The sequence below is a fragment of the Tamandua tetradactyla genome, chromosome X, assembly GCF_023851605.1.
Source record: "Tamandua tetradactyla isolate mTamTet1 chromosome X, mTamTet1.pri, whole genome shotgun sequence".
Lineage (NCBI taxonomy): Eukaryota > Metazoa > Chordata > Mammalia > Pilosa > Myrmecophagidae > Tamandua > Tamandua tetradactyla.
In genome coordinates, this window is record NC_135353.1 from 60585112 (window position 1) to 60601005 (window position 15894).

The following is a 15894-nucleotide window of genomic DNA, read 5'->3' on the forward strand; positions in this document are numbered from 1 at the left end:
CTTCCAGCTCCCCTCTGGCAGTAGATAGCCCCAACATTTCCCTGGGGAGGCAGGTTGAGCTGTGTGTCCAGGCTGTGGTTCAGAAATAAAGAAACCAAAGTTTCTGAGGGTTGGCTGGCCTGGCTTGTTGGGCTCCTTCTCTCCTTCTCAGTTGGCTGGGTGGGCTTCCTTATGTAGGTGCTCCACTCTGCCTCCTCCCTGTCATGTTCCCACCCTCTAAAAGCTTGCCTGGCCTGGGTGACATGCTGGCAGGAAAGAGAGGACAGAATGTCAGAGTGAGGCTATCTGCTGCAAACTGGTTTATGTTTGTCCAAAGTGGTTTTCTCTGGCAGGAGGATGACTCTCATGGGGGAGAGGAAGAGGAATCCCAGTTAATAATAGCATTCCATCAACTTTAAGAAGTCTTAGATGGTGAGATATCCATCATTTTATGTACCACTGAAAACGGAAAAAAAAGAAGTTGCTGACTAAAATGCCTTGCCACTGGTTTTACGATGCATCTCAATTTTAGAGATGTTAAAACGTGAAAACAAAATGTAGGCCTTAGAGTCAATGAAATACAGGAGAATTTCTTAAAACTGAAGTATCACCTCTCCACACCCCCCACAGACCACAGATCCTGATGACATGAGCACATTAAGGCACAGTGGGCAAGTGCAGTCGGAACTCCAGCTAACCTTCACGCTCTGAGAACACACAGAATAATCGCATTGCCTGGAAATGGAAACCTCTTATACTAGACAGAACTTGAAGGTTTCCAAAGCACTCCCTATCTATTTACTTCACTGCTTTCCTCATGGCTATTAGTGGGGCAGGCAGGACAAGGGTATTTATTACCATTTTACAAAGAGAATTTTTAAGAAAGGGTTGACTTTGCTAAGTACACTCAGGACCTAAGAGGGAGACCTGTGACTGCCGGCCCTATCCACCGAGTCCTGCCACAGTGCTTGTTCTACTAGTACAAGGTGACCACTGACTAGAAGAGCTCTGGAGACAGAACTGCAAGGGTGTAAATAACTGGCTTTCAAACCCGTTTCCCAGTGAAATCATTTACAAACAGATAAGAATTGGAGCTGTTCTGGTCGAAGCAAGGGAGGAGGCCAGAGCCCTGCCTACTCTGCCCCTCCCTGTCCCCATCCCTTGATGCAGCCCCTCCCAGGAACCCCTAAGACTTTGTGGAACGAAGCTTAAACCTACGGAGTAAGGGAGCTTCAATTGTATTGCTTAGTTCTTTTTTCTTAAATTGGGTTTAGGCGTTATTCTTCATACCTTTCGTATACCTTAAATATTTCATTAAAAAAAAAAAGACACTGGGTCAGGTCAAAGTAATGACTCAGAGTCTGGAACGTTAAGCAACAAAAGTTGGAAAAACAACATAAAAAGTTTGCTTTGAATTATGAGCCCAGGTGAGGTCTGGGCTGGAGTTTGAAAAATTCCTCAGGTGATTCTAATACACAGCAAAATTCACGGACTAGAGATATCTTTTCAGCTCGAATATTCTAAAAACCTGAGGTTATTTCCTGACGTGCATAGGAAGGCCCTTCCATTCCCAGGAGGCAGAATGTTGGAGAACCCATGGTCTTTCTAAAACCGCATATCGAAGAACTTGGGTCGTCCTCTGAGTGCTAAGGCCTTCCTTGTGGCTGAAGGGACAGCAGAGGCAGGCCTCACTTCTGCAGGGTCTAGGATGGATGGGGAGAGGCAGAAGAGACCAGGGAGAATTGGTGACTGGAGCAAGGGTAGGGCTGGGAACGAACAATTGGAAAGAACACCTGTGAGCCTCATGCTGTGGCCCCTGTTACCTATCAGAGAGATGTCAAGGCAGTGTCCACCCTCCTAGCTAAGGCCTGCCACATGGTGAGGTGCTAAGGCTACTGCTGGCTGAGATGTAGGAGCTCAATGAAGCTAGAAAGTCAGCTGTGGAAAGCAAAGCACTTTGGGTCATCTGTTAGCAACAGGAGCCGCCTTCCCTACTGCCTCCCAGGGACACTCTTGAACTCCTTCGCCAAGCAGCTCATCTACCCCAAGTGCGCAACCTAGATACTGGGTGGGAAGCTGGTTGTGGGAGGGGCAGGTGTGGGCGATATGATAACAGAGCCCTTGGCTTTGGACTAGGACGGCCTTGCCTTTTGCCAACGCTAGCAAACCATGTACCCTTCGAATAAACTATTGCATCTGTCAGACTGACGTCTCTGTATCTGTTACCCCATTGGCCTTGGCAACCAGGACAAGGCAGAAACTCACTGGGGCATCAGCTCATGACCATGACCAAGTTGCTTTCTACCCCTCAGAAAGCAAAGTGATGCATCCCAAGGGCTGGTGGAGCTTTTGCTGTGCAAGCACCCATTCTGTGTGCCCAGGAAATCAGGGGTGAGCCAGGTGGGGATGAACAGCTGCCAAGGACAAGGAAAGGCACATGGACAACTTCCCCCAATTCCCAGAGGTCTGGAGAAGGGGGAGTGGAAGAGAGGCTGTTCGTTTGGTCTCAGTTCCCTCACCATACTGCCTCCTCATGCAGGATACCAACAACGGAGATCCTCGCACCGAGCCAGGACGGGGATTCTCAGCAAGGAGGCCCTGGGGTTGCAGTGGGGCTCCTGGTGCCTGAACCAACAGTAGAATCAGACCCCCAGACCTGCCCTCAAGGAGCTCAAAGTCTATTAAGGAGAAAGACCAGGAATTATCACCAACAGAGAGATGAATACCAATCAAGCACCAGGTGCTGTAGGAACCATGTGGAACGGTCCCTCCCGCAGACTGGGGCTTGGAGAAGGGAGGGTGGGGAGCAAAGGCATTTCAAACAGAGAAGACAGTCCAATGAAAAAAAGGCAAAGAAGCTGGAAACAGCATGGCCTGGAAATACAGAGTACAGTTTGGCTGGAGCCAAGGGCGTCTGTGTATGGTTCTTTTTTTTTTTTTTTTGGAGTAGGGGGTTGTGGGGGTGAAGAGATGCAACTGAAGACATTGGCAGGGCTTATATGCCACACTAGGAGGCCCAGGAAAGGGATGCAGTTAGATTTGTATTTGGAAAAGATGGCTGCCTGCAACGGGGAGCACAGACTGGAGCAGAAATGGGTGGCAGGGCAGAGGCACTAGCCTGGCGGAGGGAGAGATGGTGATGGCATAGGTAGTTAGCACTTAGCTCTCTTTCTGGAAAGGATGGCAAGCAGAAAGGCCACAGGGCCAATTCTCCTCACCTCTTCTCTACCAGCCTTCCTGTCCTCCCCACTGGTCAGCTCCTACCTGGCCCGCTGCATCCCTGCCCCATTATGCCTCTGCCTTTGTGCTTTCAAACCTGCTCTGAAACTTTACATGGCTGTGGGTTCTTACCTTTTCTCTCTTACCTTCTATATCACTGCCCAGCTCTCCTCTTGCTTCTCTAAGGGCTGCCAGGTCCCCAGGCATGGGCCTACCCAGCAATCCCAGCACACCACAGAGGCAGAGGAGTTTGGCAGAAAAGTGTAAGCACGTGAGTGTTGAAATCTAAGAGAACTGGCTTCAGATACCAGCTCCTCATTTATTAGCTGTTGTGCTGTTTTCAAACTGTTATGTATCCCATAAAAGCCACATCCTTTTAATTCTACCTAATCCAGTCTTGCAGGGGAAGTCACGTTCTTTCAATCCTGATCCACTATTGCAGGGTGGGATCTTTTGATTAGGTTCTTTTCCATAAGTGGAATGTGACACACCCGATTGTGGGTGTGGCCTTTTAATTAGATTATTTCCACAGAAGCGTGACCCCACCCATTCAAGGTGAGTCTTGATTAGTTTACTTTTAAAAGGGGAAGGATTTTAGAGAGAAAGGTCAGATGCAGGCATTTGGAGACGCAGAGGAAAATGGCAGAAGGACCCAGAGGATCTGTGAGAGCTGTTTGAAACCAGAAGCTGGGAGAGGAGCCCAGCAAACATTCCCATATGCCTTCCCATGAGATGTTAAGCAAGCCAGAACCCAGAGTTGTGCCCCAGAGCAGCTAAGTGAGGGCTGACAGATGTACAGAGAGCCACTAGAATCAGAAACACAAAGGAATGAACCAGGAGCAAGAGCTTCAGATGCCAGCCACATCCCTTCCCAGCTGACAGAGAAATTCCAGACGCTATTCAGCCTTTATTCAGAGTCAAGTTATCATCCACTGGATGCCTTGTTTTGGACATTTTTAAGGCCTTAGAACTATAAAGTTATACCTTAATAAACTCACTTTATACAAGCCATTCCAGTAGCCCATGACAAACTCTGGGATCTGTCCTATAACTACTTGTTGAAGACTGCTGTGAAAACTATTGTTTTTTTTATTTATTTGCTTTGTATATATGTTATATTCTACAATAAAAAAGTTTAAAAATAACATTTTATGAATAAAATATATTCTACAATAAAAAAGGTTTTACCAGCCATTCCATTTCTGGTATAATGCATTCTGGCAGCATTAGCAAACTCAAACAGCTGTGAGGCTTGGTTTCTCAGTTTCTTCCTGATGAATGGGGACCATACTACCAGTCACCTTATTCCTGTGCTTTCAGGGGATTCTAAGAGGTAGTGTGTGTCGAGGGAATAGCACCATGTCTGGCACAAAACCGAAACATTGCTGCCAGGGCTTTGCAGATGGAGAACCTGGGGCAGTAACAGATGAAATGATTTGCCCAAGCTGGTGATTTTGTCATCCAGGATAACAACAGGGTCCACCACGCCTCATTCATAGCCTGGGGGCCTACCTACTGGTATATGTGGTGATCCGCCTGCACTGCTTGCCACTTTGGCCAGCTGGATTCCTTCTAGAAGCAGACACATTCACTCAAGACCAAGTAGAGCCCCTGTCTGTTTAAAGGAGGGCCAGGCTCACATCACGGTAACCATGGGATACTCAGGAGGAAGCTCTGGAAAGGCGGATCTCATTGTTCCGAAAGGGCAGAATGATCTTGTTTTCTTGTCTCCGCAGAACAGTCTGACCTGTTCTGGGCACTGGCCTGTGCTGTCTACTACCGGCACACAGTGGGCCCTAAGTAATTCTGGGTTGAATGAGCCTGAGTGTGTTTGGTTTCAAGGCTGACTTATTTAGCTCAGTCATCCGGCCCGGTTGCCCACCCCCAGGGGGCCCAGCAGATGTCCTGGGCTGACAAGCCCACCTATGTGCAAAAGGTCTGCTTAGTCCCCGGCAGCCTCAGTGGCAGCAGGCTGGGTATGGGAATTCAAGGTTTTGCAGACACATGGCTCCTTCACCAAGGCTGTGCTGAGAGGGTCCAGCTGCCCTTAGGTGGTCCACCATGGGGTGGAGAGAAAGCAGCCCCTTTTGTGTACTTTTCAATGCAAAGGGCCTCCCGAGAGGGTTTCGGAAGTAAGGTCAACATTTCTGGGTTCTCATAACTCTTTTAATAACAGTAAATGAAGAAAACATTGTAACAGTAAGTCCTGTGGTGAGGGCTCCTTTTCATCTGGGGATCCTCGACAACAGAAACACCTGAGACCAAAATTCAGAGCACTAAGTACACAAATTAATGACCATTTATTTCCAAAGGTGACATCAGAAACCATTTCAGCATAATCAAAAGGTTTTACCAAACAGAGAGAACATATTACAAATGCCCCAAGAGCTGAACACGCTGGTTGGGGCACAGAGCCCCAAGAACCATTCCAACAAAAAATGTTCACCCCTGCTGCTGTTTAGGGACGGTTAGAAAGACTAGTTCTAGAGGGAACCACTGCAGGATGGGGGTCGGGGGGTGACAGGGAGGGCCAGCTCAATGCACAGCAATCTCAGCTTGGACACAAGGAAGGATGTGGGCATGGGGAGGCAGGGCGGTGGATCAAGAGGGCCAGGGCTATTTGTAGATTTCCTGGGGGTCATACTTACAGATAAGCCTATGTTATTCTCTTCAGCACAGTAACACCAGTATAAACCAAGGATTCTTCAAAATGCAACACAATGGACACCGAAAGAAAGCAAGTTTCCAGAATAACAGCATTACTTGAAATGATCTGGTTTGGTTTGGTTTCTCCTGATTTTTGCTTTTGTTGTTTGTTTGTTTCGCACCATGAGGAGCAAACTGGTATACAAAGATGTCACAGATGAGAGCAACACTAAGCAACTAGATTTTTCTGAGCACAAATAGGCTTGCTCTATGTACACAAGAAGAATGTGTGTTGCCTCTCACTGCCTCTACCCACCTCAGAGAGAACAGTGTGTGCAGTGGGGGAGGCCCCTCCCCAGTTTGGGGCCTTGCAAAGGAACCTGCAAAGGCTTGCAGGAAACCTTCCTCCATGCCTGCTCCTGATTTACCAAAACCAATACCAGTGTCTTGTCCGACAGTGTCCTGAACGGTCCTTTTTGTTTTCTTGAGTAAAACCAAAAAGAAAACACCCCTCCCAAAGAGGACAGATGTCTCTGTATCAACATTTACAAATCCAGGGAAGTCCTTCTGGCCAAGGGATGAGGAGAAAGAGTCCTTCTGCAGCCCTCTGGATCACCTGGCTCCCTCCCAGGGTGCCAGCACAGAGATCCCCAGACAACCTGGTATCCATGCAGTACTGTGCCCACTTCACAACACAATGAAGTATCAGTGATCACAAATATCAGAACCCCGATGCTGGTGATAGCAAAGGGGATTATTTGACAGCTAGACTGAGGTACTGTGTGGTAAACTGCGCTGATTGCTCCAGTCACCTCAATGAGCCTGCAGGCAGCTTCTGTGAATGCTAAGAGGTCCAAGGAGAAAGAGAGAATATTGGCTTGGGGACACTGAATCTGTCCCTTCAGAACCACAGCAGCACCCTCGCGGGCTGACAGAGGCGCACATCACCCTGCCTTGGGGAAGAAGACAGGCCAGATCTTCTTTGGTGTACAAGACCAAATACTTAGGCGGGGAGGCGGGGCACTAACCAGGAATGACAGAATCTCTCTGCTATTCCAAGCAGATGCCACGAAATTGAGTGGACTGTTCTGTTGGCCCAGATCCTTGACCAAGGCTATGTGGGGGCTTGAAGAATTGCTCTGCTTGCCCCTTCTGGGGTTGTTTTAAAGGAAACTGTCTATCTTTACAAAGGCACCTAGGACTCCCACCCACTAGTATATGGCATGTGGAAAGTTGGCCAGGGTGGTTGGGGAATGGCCTTGGCACTGAAACGAAAGCCCTGGGGAGGAGCTGGTAAGCCAGGGTCCACTGCTCATGGGGTGCGGACACCATGCTTCTACCTCACATCTACAGCAAAGCAGGAGCAGCAGCAGGCTGGCTGTTGGGCGGGTATGGGGGCCATCCCAACACAGGTTGCCATGTGTCTGGCCAGGTTACCTCTCTCTCCATGGGCTTGGCCCAAGGAAAAAGGAAGATACAGATTTCGCAAATGCCTGCTACTGCCTCCATACACCAAGTACCAACCATGATTGCCTGTCAAGCCTGTGGTTTCTGCCCCCTATCTATTTGTCTGCTCTTTCTACTGAATGGTTCTGAGCCAGCCCAGCCCCCAGAAGTCCTGCATCTACCCTTTACTGTCACCTTCCTCCAACAGGTGTATCTGTCTCTGTCCTAGCCATAAGAGGCACATCACTTCTATTTTCTTCTCTCCATCCAAGCAGCAGAAAGCATCAGCCAGAATGGGGCACTGAGCTGAGGCCAAGGCAAAAACAAGCTTTTAGAGGCAGACCTATGCAGGGAAAGCTCAAGCTGACTGGCAACCTGTGCTGTGCCACAAGGACTGGGAAGAAGAGAGAGACTGTAGTCATACCATCGTGGCATTGCAAAGCTGAAGATCTGCCCACCCCAGGCTGCTGCCCCCAGCTGAGGAGTGGCTCCTGGCTGCACCAGGGCCAAGTCACTGGTGGCTCCTCCCCTGACTTCCTTCCAACCTTACCTTTTGTAAAGAAGCCAAAAGGCACTGAGTCCCTGCACATTTCTGCAGCAGCCATTTCTACATACAATAGTTTGAAGATGGGTCGGTGGGCAAGGGGAATCAAGTCACCCAAGAAGTGCCCTGTTTGGGAGGGTGAAAGGACCCAGAAAAGCTTGGCCAAGCTCTCAAAGACTGCAGAAAATGACAAGCCACAGGGGCTCATGGGGAGAAAGAGTACTTGGTGTTCTCCCTTCCTGCTTCCACATCCTGGGGCAGTCGAAGGGTTCTATGGGTTCTGCTTTTTCTGGATCCCAGTTGACTCGGAGTGATCCTCCTGAATTCTGCTGCCTCCTGTAGGTCCATTTTCTAAATTCAGGACTAGGTTGCTGAAGCTCAATCTAGGTCTAAGAGGTTATCACTTGAAATACTGGAACTGGTTCCAGGCAATGGGGTTGCCCAGAGTGGGAGAGAAGATAAATGGGAAGGCTCATCAGAGAAGGTCACTGGATGATTTTTCCTGTTCTTAGTAGGAGCCAACCAGGATCCAGCAAAGGCCTGACCGGTGCCTCCCTTTTTGAGGTCCATGCATGCCTGAGCTCACATCTTGAATCAAAATTAAGTCCCCAAGGTCCCCCTTCCAGAGTACTTGAACCCCTGTCCGTGGGGACCATATCCCTTGGTACCTGCGTTTCAGCCTCGACGTGGGCTTTGGGGGTGGCAGGTTGGGGAGCATGAGATGCTCCCCATATTAAACAATTTAGTGCTAACTCTGTCTGCAGTAAAGAAATCTGGCTCTACGTACACAACACTGGCAGGACCTGTATCATGCCAACCCTAGGGTGCTGGCATAGCCAGTAAAACCAGAAAATGAATCTACAGGAGCTCCTCCAGAAAGGGGCCCCACCCCAGGATTCTCCCAACTCAAGCATGAAATACAAAAACACAAAAACTGCAACTGTCATTAAAGGAAGAAAGAAAGAAAAAGAGGACACTTTGGGGCACTCCAAATTAAAATGTTCTCTATTGTCAACATTAAACTAAAAGGGGACAGATGATTCAAATTACAGTTTTCTCAAGTTACCACTTCTGTTGATTAATTTCTATGCTGGCCTCTAGTGGGATATGGGTCAATTATCAGGTATCAAAGGCAGAATTTACACAGGTTCCGGCCCAGAGCTGGTGGTGAACATTTTAACCCTGTTCCCTTTGGATTTGCCATTGCAACAACAGCTCTCCAATCCCCACCAATGGAATCTGGCCCTTGGGCTAGGCAGTGACCCCACCTCCCACTGCAGACAGCATCCTGGAGGGAATGGCTAGTGGGCCCCTTGCTTTGATTCATGGGACACCAGTGAAAAGATTCTGGCTGGTTCTGGTTTACCCATGAGCTGGGAGACCTCCAGCTCTGGGCTTGCCACTAGTATAGAAACAAGGCCTCAGTCCCCTTACAGTGGGGGCTGTGCTGGTGACAAAAGGGGATTCAGTGCAAACCTGAAGGTCCCTGGCAGTGGAGAAATGAAAAACAACCCAATCTCATCACTTCAATGCCAAAAGTACTACTGCTTGTTGTTCCCTTTCTCCTCAACCAGCTGTTGTTAAAGCACCAACAAGCAGAGTGAAAGAGCCACGGAATACCATCTCCCCATGTAAGGCCACTAGGAGCAGTGGGGAAAGAGCCAAAGGGAAGGAGGAAAAAACCCAACCCCCAACACTTCATCCCAGGCGCAAGGAGAAGACCTGGGCGGAAGAGCTGGGGAAGAAAGAGGGGTGGAAGAAACGGACAAAGAGGAAGAAAAAAGAAATACACCAGACATCCTACAGCCCTCTCCCATGATTTCATCAAGAATTAGATGTTCTTTTACTTCCTCAGGAAGAAAAAACAAAGCAAACAAAAAAACAAACAAACAAACAAACAAAAAAACACCTTCAGTCTATTTTCTTGGCTGGTAGCCGGAGCAAATCCAGCAGATATTTACACAAGGGCCCAGCCATGTATGAGAACAGGATGACCAGCTTCCCGTGGGTCATGGTCATGAGTGTCTGGTGTCCCGAGGCCCAGATGCGATACCAGGGGCCGTAGAATGGGTCTGAGATGGCCGGACACAGCATGTTGTTCAAATTCACTTCGGTGACCTGCAGGGACAAGGGAGGTAGAATGAGCGTTCACCAGCCTTAGGCTTTCTCTGGCTGCTGCCAGTTCAGCCGTTTCTTCTAATGGAGGACTATACAAGGAGGGATTGACAAATCCCCACTTGTTCATAAAGGGGTTTCTCTCCCTTAGGTTTTCTGAGGGGGTCAAGGCTAGAACTCTCTCAAGAGGATGGGGAGAGGCTGTCCAGTGGAAAGCCTGTTTGGTTTTGCTCAGCATCTTGCCTTCTGCTTGGGCCTAGAGCCCACTGTCATTCCTAAGCATCTACTATGTGCCTAGTCTCCAGAGAGGTATCGTGGGATAAAAGAGCAGCAAAGAGCACAGTGCCTGCCTCCACATAACCGGTAATCAATCAAGATGGGGTGACTGGTCTACAACAGCTGACCTCAAACTAGATGGCACTCAATGGGTACACTATATACCACAGAGAAAACAGACTAGAGTAGAGCAATGGGGGATGGGTTCCTCAGAGATTTCATGAGGGCAGTGGCACCTGAATGGACATATGAACAATGGAGGGGAGAATATGACGAGAAATATGGAGAGCAGAACCTGCCCTATAGGAGGCATGACCTCAGTATGGTGTGTTTGGTGACCCCAGACACTGTCTCTTCTGGAATAAAGGATTTCCAGTGGAGAACAGCGGGAGGTGAGGGTGTGAAGGTTACAGTGTTTCCTCCCTAGAGCACAGGAAACATTCACGCAGTTGGCACAGAGCGCAAACGCCCTACCCCCACCCCCTGCAGCAAACCAGAGTAGAGCAGTACACCAGGGTGGGGAAGAGAAAGTGACAAAGGCAGTGCTGACTGGTTCTGTGCCTTAGTCATGCCAGGTCACACGAGGCTCCACACGGCTAATACTACATTAACGCCGCTTGTACAAAAACTGGACAGGCCACTCCTGCCCCCAAGGACAGACACAGCACCTGCCTTTTAAAGCCCTTCAAGTCTGCTCACATTAGAGACAGGTCCCCACCCCCTCTCAGAGAAGTTGAGGCTTTTTCACCATGTCACAGTGGGGTGGGGAACTCTGTCTCAGAAAGCAAGGTGACTCAATCAGGCCAGTAGCAGAGACAAGACTTGCACGAGAATCTTCTGAGCCCCAGAAGACTTTGCCACCCATATACACCCATGCAACCAACAATCCTGGGCTCTGGATAACTCAACTACTAAGTCCAATCGTTCTCCACACTCTAGGCAGTTCTGAACACCCTGGAATGCCACAGGAGGACCCGAACACCTCACTTCCATCGGCCACACAGCTCAGGGCCAAGCCTTCTCCACGGCCTAGGAACAGGCCCAGTGCGGACCCAAGGTCAGAAACCTCTCCCAGGCCCAGGGCCACAGTTAGGGTCCGCTTGCCCATGGGATCCATGGCAAACCACTCTCCTGTTGCAGCTCACTGTTTCTAACCTGAGTGGCCATGAATGAAGGGCATCCTTGCCTCCCAAGGGATGAAAGAAACAGTCATGATGAAGGATTCCGAAAACCTTAGAGAGGCCAAAGCTGTGGATCATAAATCAGCAACCCAGAAACAACAATCTGACATCTTCGCCTTTAACATCTTGTATTTTCAAAACAAAAACGATATACCAGCGCCAACAGGATTATCAAGATTTATGGAGAATTCCACACAGAGGGGATAAGAGGGGATATAACTGAACTTACCAGGCCCAGGATCTGCAAGACGCTGAAGTGATAAAAGAACATGAGGCCAGTTGACAGAAGGGCCCACCAGAAACTGCGGAGGGGTTCAGGGGTGTAAGCACCTGGAGAAAAAAGGGAGACATTGAGAGCAGAACAGTGACCCAGGTCTCTTCCTTTGCCCTGCGGGTGCAGGTGCGGTGGTTCCAGCTGTTGCCTGCTGACTATCCCCTTTCCGCTGATCAGCAACAGCTGCTGAGACAGCCCCCGCTAGTTTGCTGGTACTCAAACAAGTCCCTTGCTGACCTCTGTTCTGCCCCTTAATGCTGGGGTCATTCAAAGGAGAAGGTTTCTTTTAATATAAAAGTAGTACATGCTCATTATTGGGAGTTTAGAAAATATTAAAAAGTAGAAGCAAGATGTCATCATTTTTCAGATGACAAAAAAACCCAGTACTCTATTACCCAAATGCAACCAGTGCTAATGCGTTACTGCATTTCCTTGGTCATTTTTCTATGCCTTAGGATTTTCTTTTTTTAAATTAATATTTGGAATCTTGTTCTCTATATAATTATATACCCTTCATTTTCACACGTTTTAATCATTTTCTCATGTTTCTAACTAGAAGTGTTATTGAGGGAGTATGGCATGATGGTTGAGAATGTTAACTTGAAGTCAGACAGATTTGGGTTCAAATCCTGACTCTGCCACTTATAAGCTGCGTAACTTTGAAAAAGCTGTTTAAACTCCCTGAACCTCAGTTTACTTGCCTGTAAACGGCAATAAATGTACTACCTAATTTCTTTGAGTTATTATGAGTAAATGAAACAACACACCATGAGCTCTTAGCTTAGGATCTGGTACAATGTAAGTATTCTATGAGTGGTAGATGCTATCATTATCATCACCACTATTATTCAGATAAAAGTAAAACACTGCCATGTCCAGTGGTTGTGCTATTTCCCAACCGTTAAACAACTCCTTCCCCCTGGAGCACCAAGAATGATACATTTTCCCTCTATCACCACTAGGAACTACCATCCCAGTAGGCTTGGACGTTTTCTGGAACTTGCGGAGCAGGGCTTACGTGATGTTGGAGATGTCACTCTGAGTGGGGAACAGGGGTGGGGGGGTGTGCTCCAGAGTGAAAGGAACCTGGAACTCACCCCTCCAAGCAAGTAGGTGGACCCTATCTGTAGTAGTATCTTCCCCCAAGTCAGTCTTTCTCACTGATTTATCCATTTATTCAACAGTTATCAGGTACCTATTATATTCCAAGCCCTGTGCAAAGCTCTGGGGATACAAAGCTACAGAAGAAAGGCTCCCTGTAGTAGCAGATGCACACTCTGGTTGGGGAGGCTGACAGGCCAGTCAACAATTACATGGTATGATGCGGGGGATGATTAATCATGGGAAAACAGACCCCAGCCTGGGAAAGATGGGGGGACAGGAAATGCTTCCTGGGGAGAGTACTGAACAACAAATAGGACTTATGGCAGGGCTAAGCATTCCAAAGCAGATACCTGCACAAAGGTACAGACATAAGTAAGAGTGTGGTACTTCAGAAAACTGTGGGGAAGAATTCAGTGGGGTCACAGGGCAGAGTGTGATGGAGCAGTGCGCAGGGCCAAAACCTAGAGGCTGGTAGGGTTGGTCTGGTCCAGGCCAGGCCATGCAGGGCCATGGGGTGAGGACATGAGACTTCACCCTATGCAGCAGGGTCATGAGAGCCTAAATTGCCTCAGGTCTCAGATAGGTAGTGGGAAACAGGGAAGTCACCAGGTTCTAAAACAAATGTAAGAGGATGCTAGAGACTGTAGGAAACTGGAAAGCTCATTCCCTTTCTAAAGGAGGCAACCACTACTCAGCCCCAGCCAATTACTGCCCTGCAGGGACATTGGCTCAAAGTTGTTAGACTTTTTAGCTATTGCTAGCAATGCCAGAAATATGAACTTTTACATGGAATTTCTGGATTTTTAAATATTGGCAATGAATTCAAAACATTTTAAGAATATTCAATGGACCAAACAAAACACGTCTCCTGGAAGGATTTCAGCCCATGGGTGGCCAGCTTTTGAGCTCTGCTGTAGAGCCACAGAAAGTAGTAGAACATTTGAAATAGAAAAGTGATGTGATCAGACCTGTGTTTGAGAAACATTACTCTGGCCAATGTGTGGAGAATGGAGTGGAGCAGAGAGAGTCAAGGCAGTGACAGTGATAAGGAGATTGCTGCAGGATCCTGACAGAGAAGAGGACGCCTATGAATGCCACAACAGTAGGGATAGAAAAGAGTGATCACCTCTAAGAGGTATCTATGAGGGAAAAAATCAGCAGGAAGCTACAGTAATCACAACAGGATGGTACTGGCATAATGGAATACAATTCAGAGTTCACAAATCAACCCACACATTTCATCTATGGTCACTTGATTTGTGACAAGGGTGCCAAGTCCACTCAATGGGGAAGGAATAGTCTCTTCAACTAATGGTACAGGAAAACTGGGTATCCACAGGCAAAAGAACAAAATTGGATCCCGACCTCAAACTATATCCAAAAATTAACTTTAAATGGATCAACAACCTAAATGTAAGAGCCAAAACCACAAAACTCTTAGAAGAAAACAGAAGGAAAAATATTTAGGACCTTGTATTGGGCAATGGATTCTCAGATATGACACCAAAAGCACAAGCAACATAAGAATAAATGGTTAAAATTGGACTCCATAAAAATAAAAAAAAAACTCTTGTGTGACAAAGAACATCATCAAGAAGGTGAAAAGTCAACATACAGAATGGGAGAAAACAACTGAAATCACAAAGATGATAAGTTTAATATCCAAAATATATAAGGAACTCCTACAACTCAACAACAAAAAGACAAACAACCCAATTTAAAAATGGGCAAAGGACTTGAATAGTCATTTCTCCAAAGAAGATATATAAATGGCACATTGCTGGTGGGAATATAAAATGGTACAGTCACTGTACCATTCTGGCAGTTCTCAGGAAGATAAAAATCAAATAACCATATGACCCAGCATTCCCACTTCTAGGTATATAACAAAAAGAACTGAAATCGGGGACTCAAACAGCTATTTGCACACCAATATTTATAGTAGCATTATTTACAATACCCAAAAGGTAGAAGCAACCCAAATGTCCATCAACAGATGAATGGATAAATAAGTTGTGGTATATACGTACAATTATTTAGACATGAAAAGGAATGAAATTTTCATACTGTTGACAACATGGATGAACCCTGAAGACTTCACGCTGAGTGAAGTAAGCCAGACACAAAGGACAATACTGTATGATCTCATTGATATGAAATAATGGAGTAAGTAAACTCATAGAGCCAGACACTAGAACACAGTTTACCAGGGCCAGGCTGGGATAGGGAATTAGGTATTGTAAATAATGTTACTATAAACATTGGTGTGCAAATAACTGTTCAAGTCCCTGATTTCAATTCTTTTTGTTAAATACCTTGAAGTGGGATTGCTGGGTCCTACGGTTATTCAATTTCTAACTTTCTGAGGAACAGCCAAACTGTTTTCCACAGTAGCTGCACCAATTAATGCTCAATTGGTCAGACCTTCTGTTTGGGTTGATGGAAAAGTTTTCTTAATGGACAGGGTGATGGTGGTGCAGCTTTGTGAATATAATTAATATCACTGAATAGTACTCATGAGAGTGGATTAAAATGGGAAATTGTGTTCTATATACATTATCACAATAAAAGTTTTTTAAAATTACCAGGACTTGGTTGAAGATTGGATATTGGGGGGTAAGGGAGAGGAAAGGACTGTGGAAGGCTTCCAGGGTTCTAGCTTGGACATCACAGAAGTTGACGATGCTGATTACTGCAATAGAGAAGAAAAGGCACAGACCTGGGCAGAGGTTGGGGCAATGCTGAATGCAATTTTAGACATATTGAAATTGAGATGTCTGCAGAATATACAAATGGAAATGTCTCTTAGGCAGCTGGATATACTCCAGGAAATACACTGTGATGGGAGAGAGTGTGGGCACTAGAGCCTGGCAGATGTCAATTTTCAAATCCTGGTTCTATTACTTATCAGCTTTGGGGCCTTGAGGAAGTCTCATTATCTTTTTTTCTTTTCTCTAATAGGAGGGTGGCCACAGAACTCCCCAAGGCAGAGTCAGCATCAAGTTTCTGTCCCTAGGTGGCCTTGATCTGAGCAACAGGATGCATCTTTCATCCACCCAGGAGATCAAGGCAGACATGGAGAGAAGGCAGGTGCTGTGACTCTGCAAACA

At 47.1% G+C, this 15894-nt stretch overlaps 1 protein-coding gene across 8 annotated transcripts in view; it reads right to left on the reverse strand.

The window, feature by feature from the left end:
* Positions 1-9729: 9729 nt before the first annotated feature.
* Positions 9730-15894, reverse strand: part of TMEM164 (transmembrane protein 164) — a 199864-nt gene continuing 193699 nt past the window's right edge. For all 8 annotated transcript variants that reach the window (XM_077146563.1, XM_077146558.1, XM_077146557.1 and 5 more), the window contains 2 exons: positions 11636-11736; positions 9730-9952 (listed from right to left, as the gene is read on the reverse strand). In XM_077146563.1, coding sequence (XP_077002678.1) covers positions 9746-9952; positions 11636-11736 — 308 coding nt within the window. In that variant the 3' untranslated portion in view covers positions 9730-9745. The remainder of the gene's footprint in view (positions 9953-11635; positions 11737-15894) is intronic.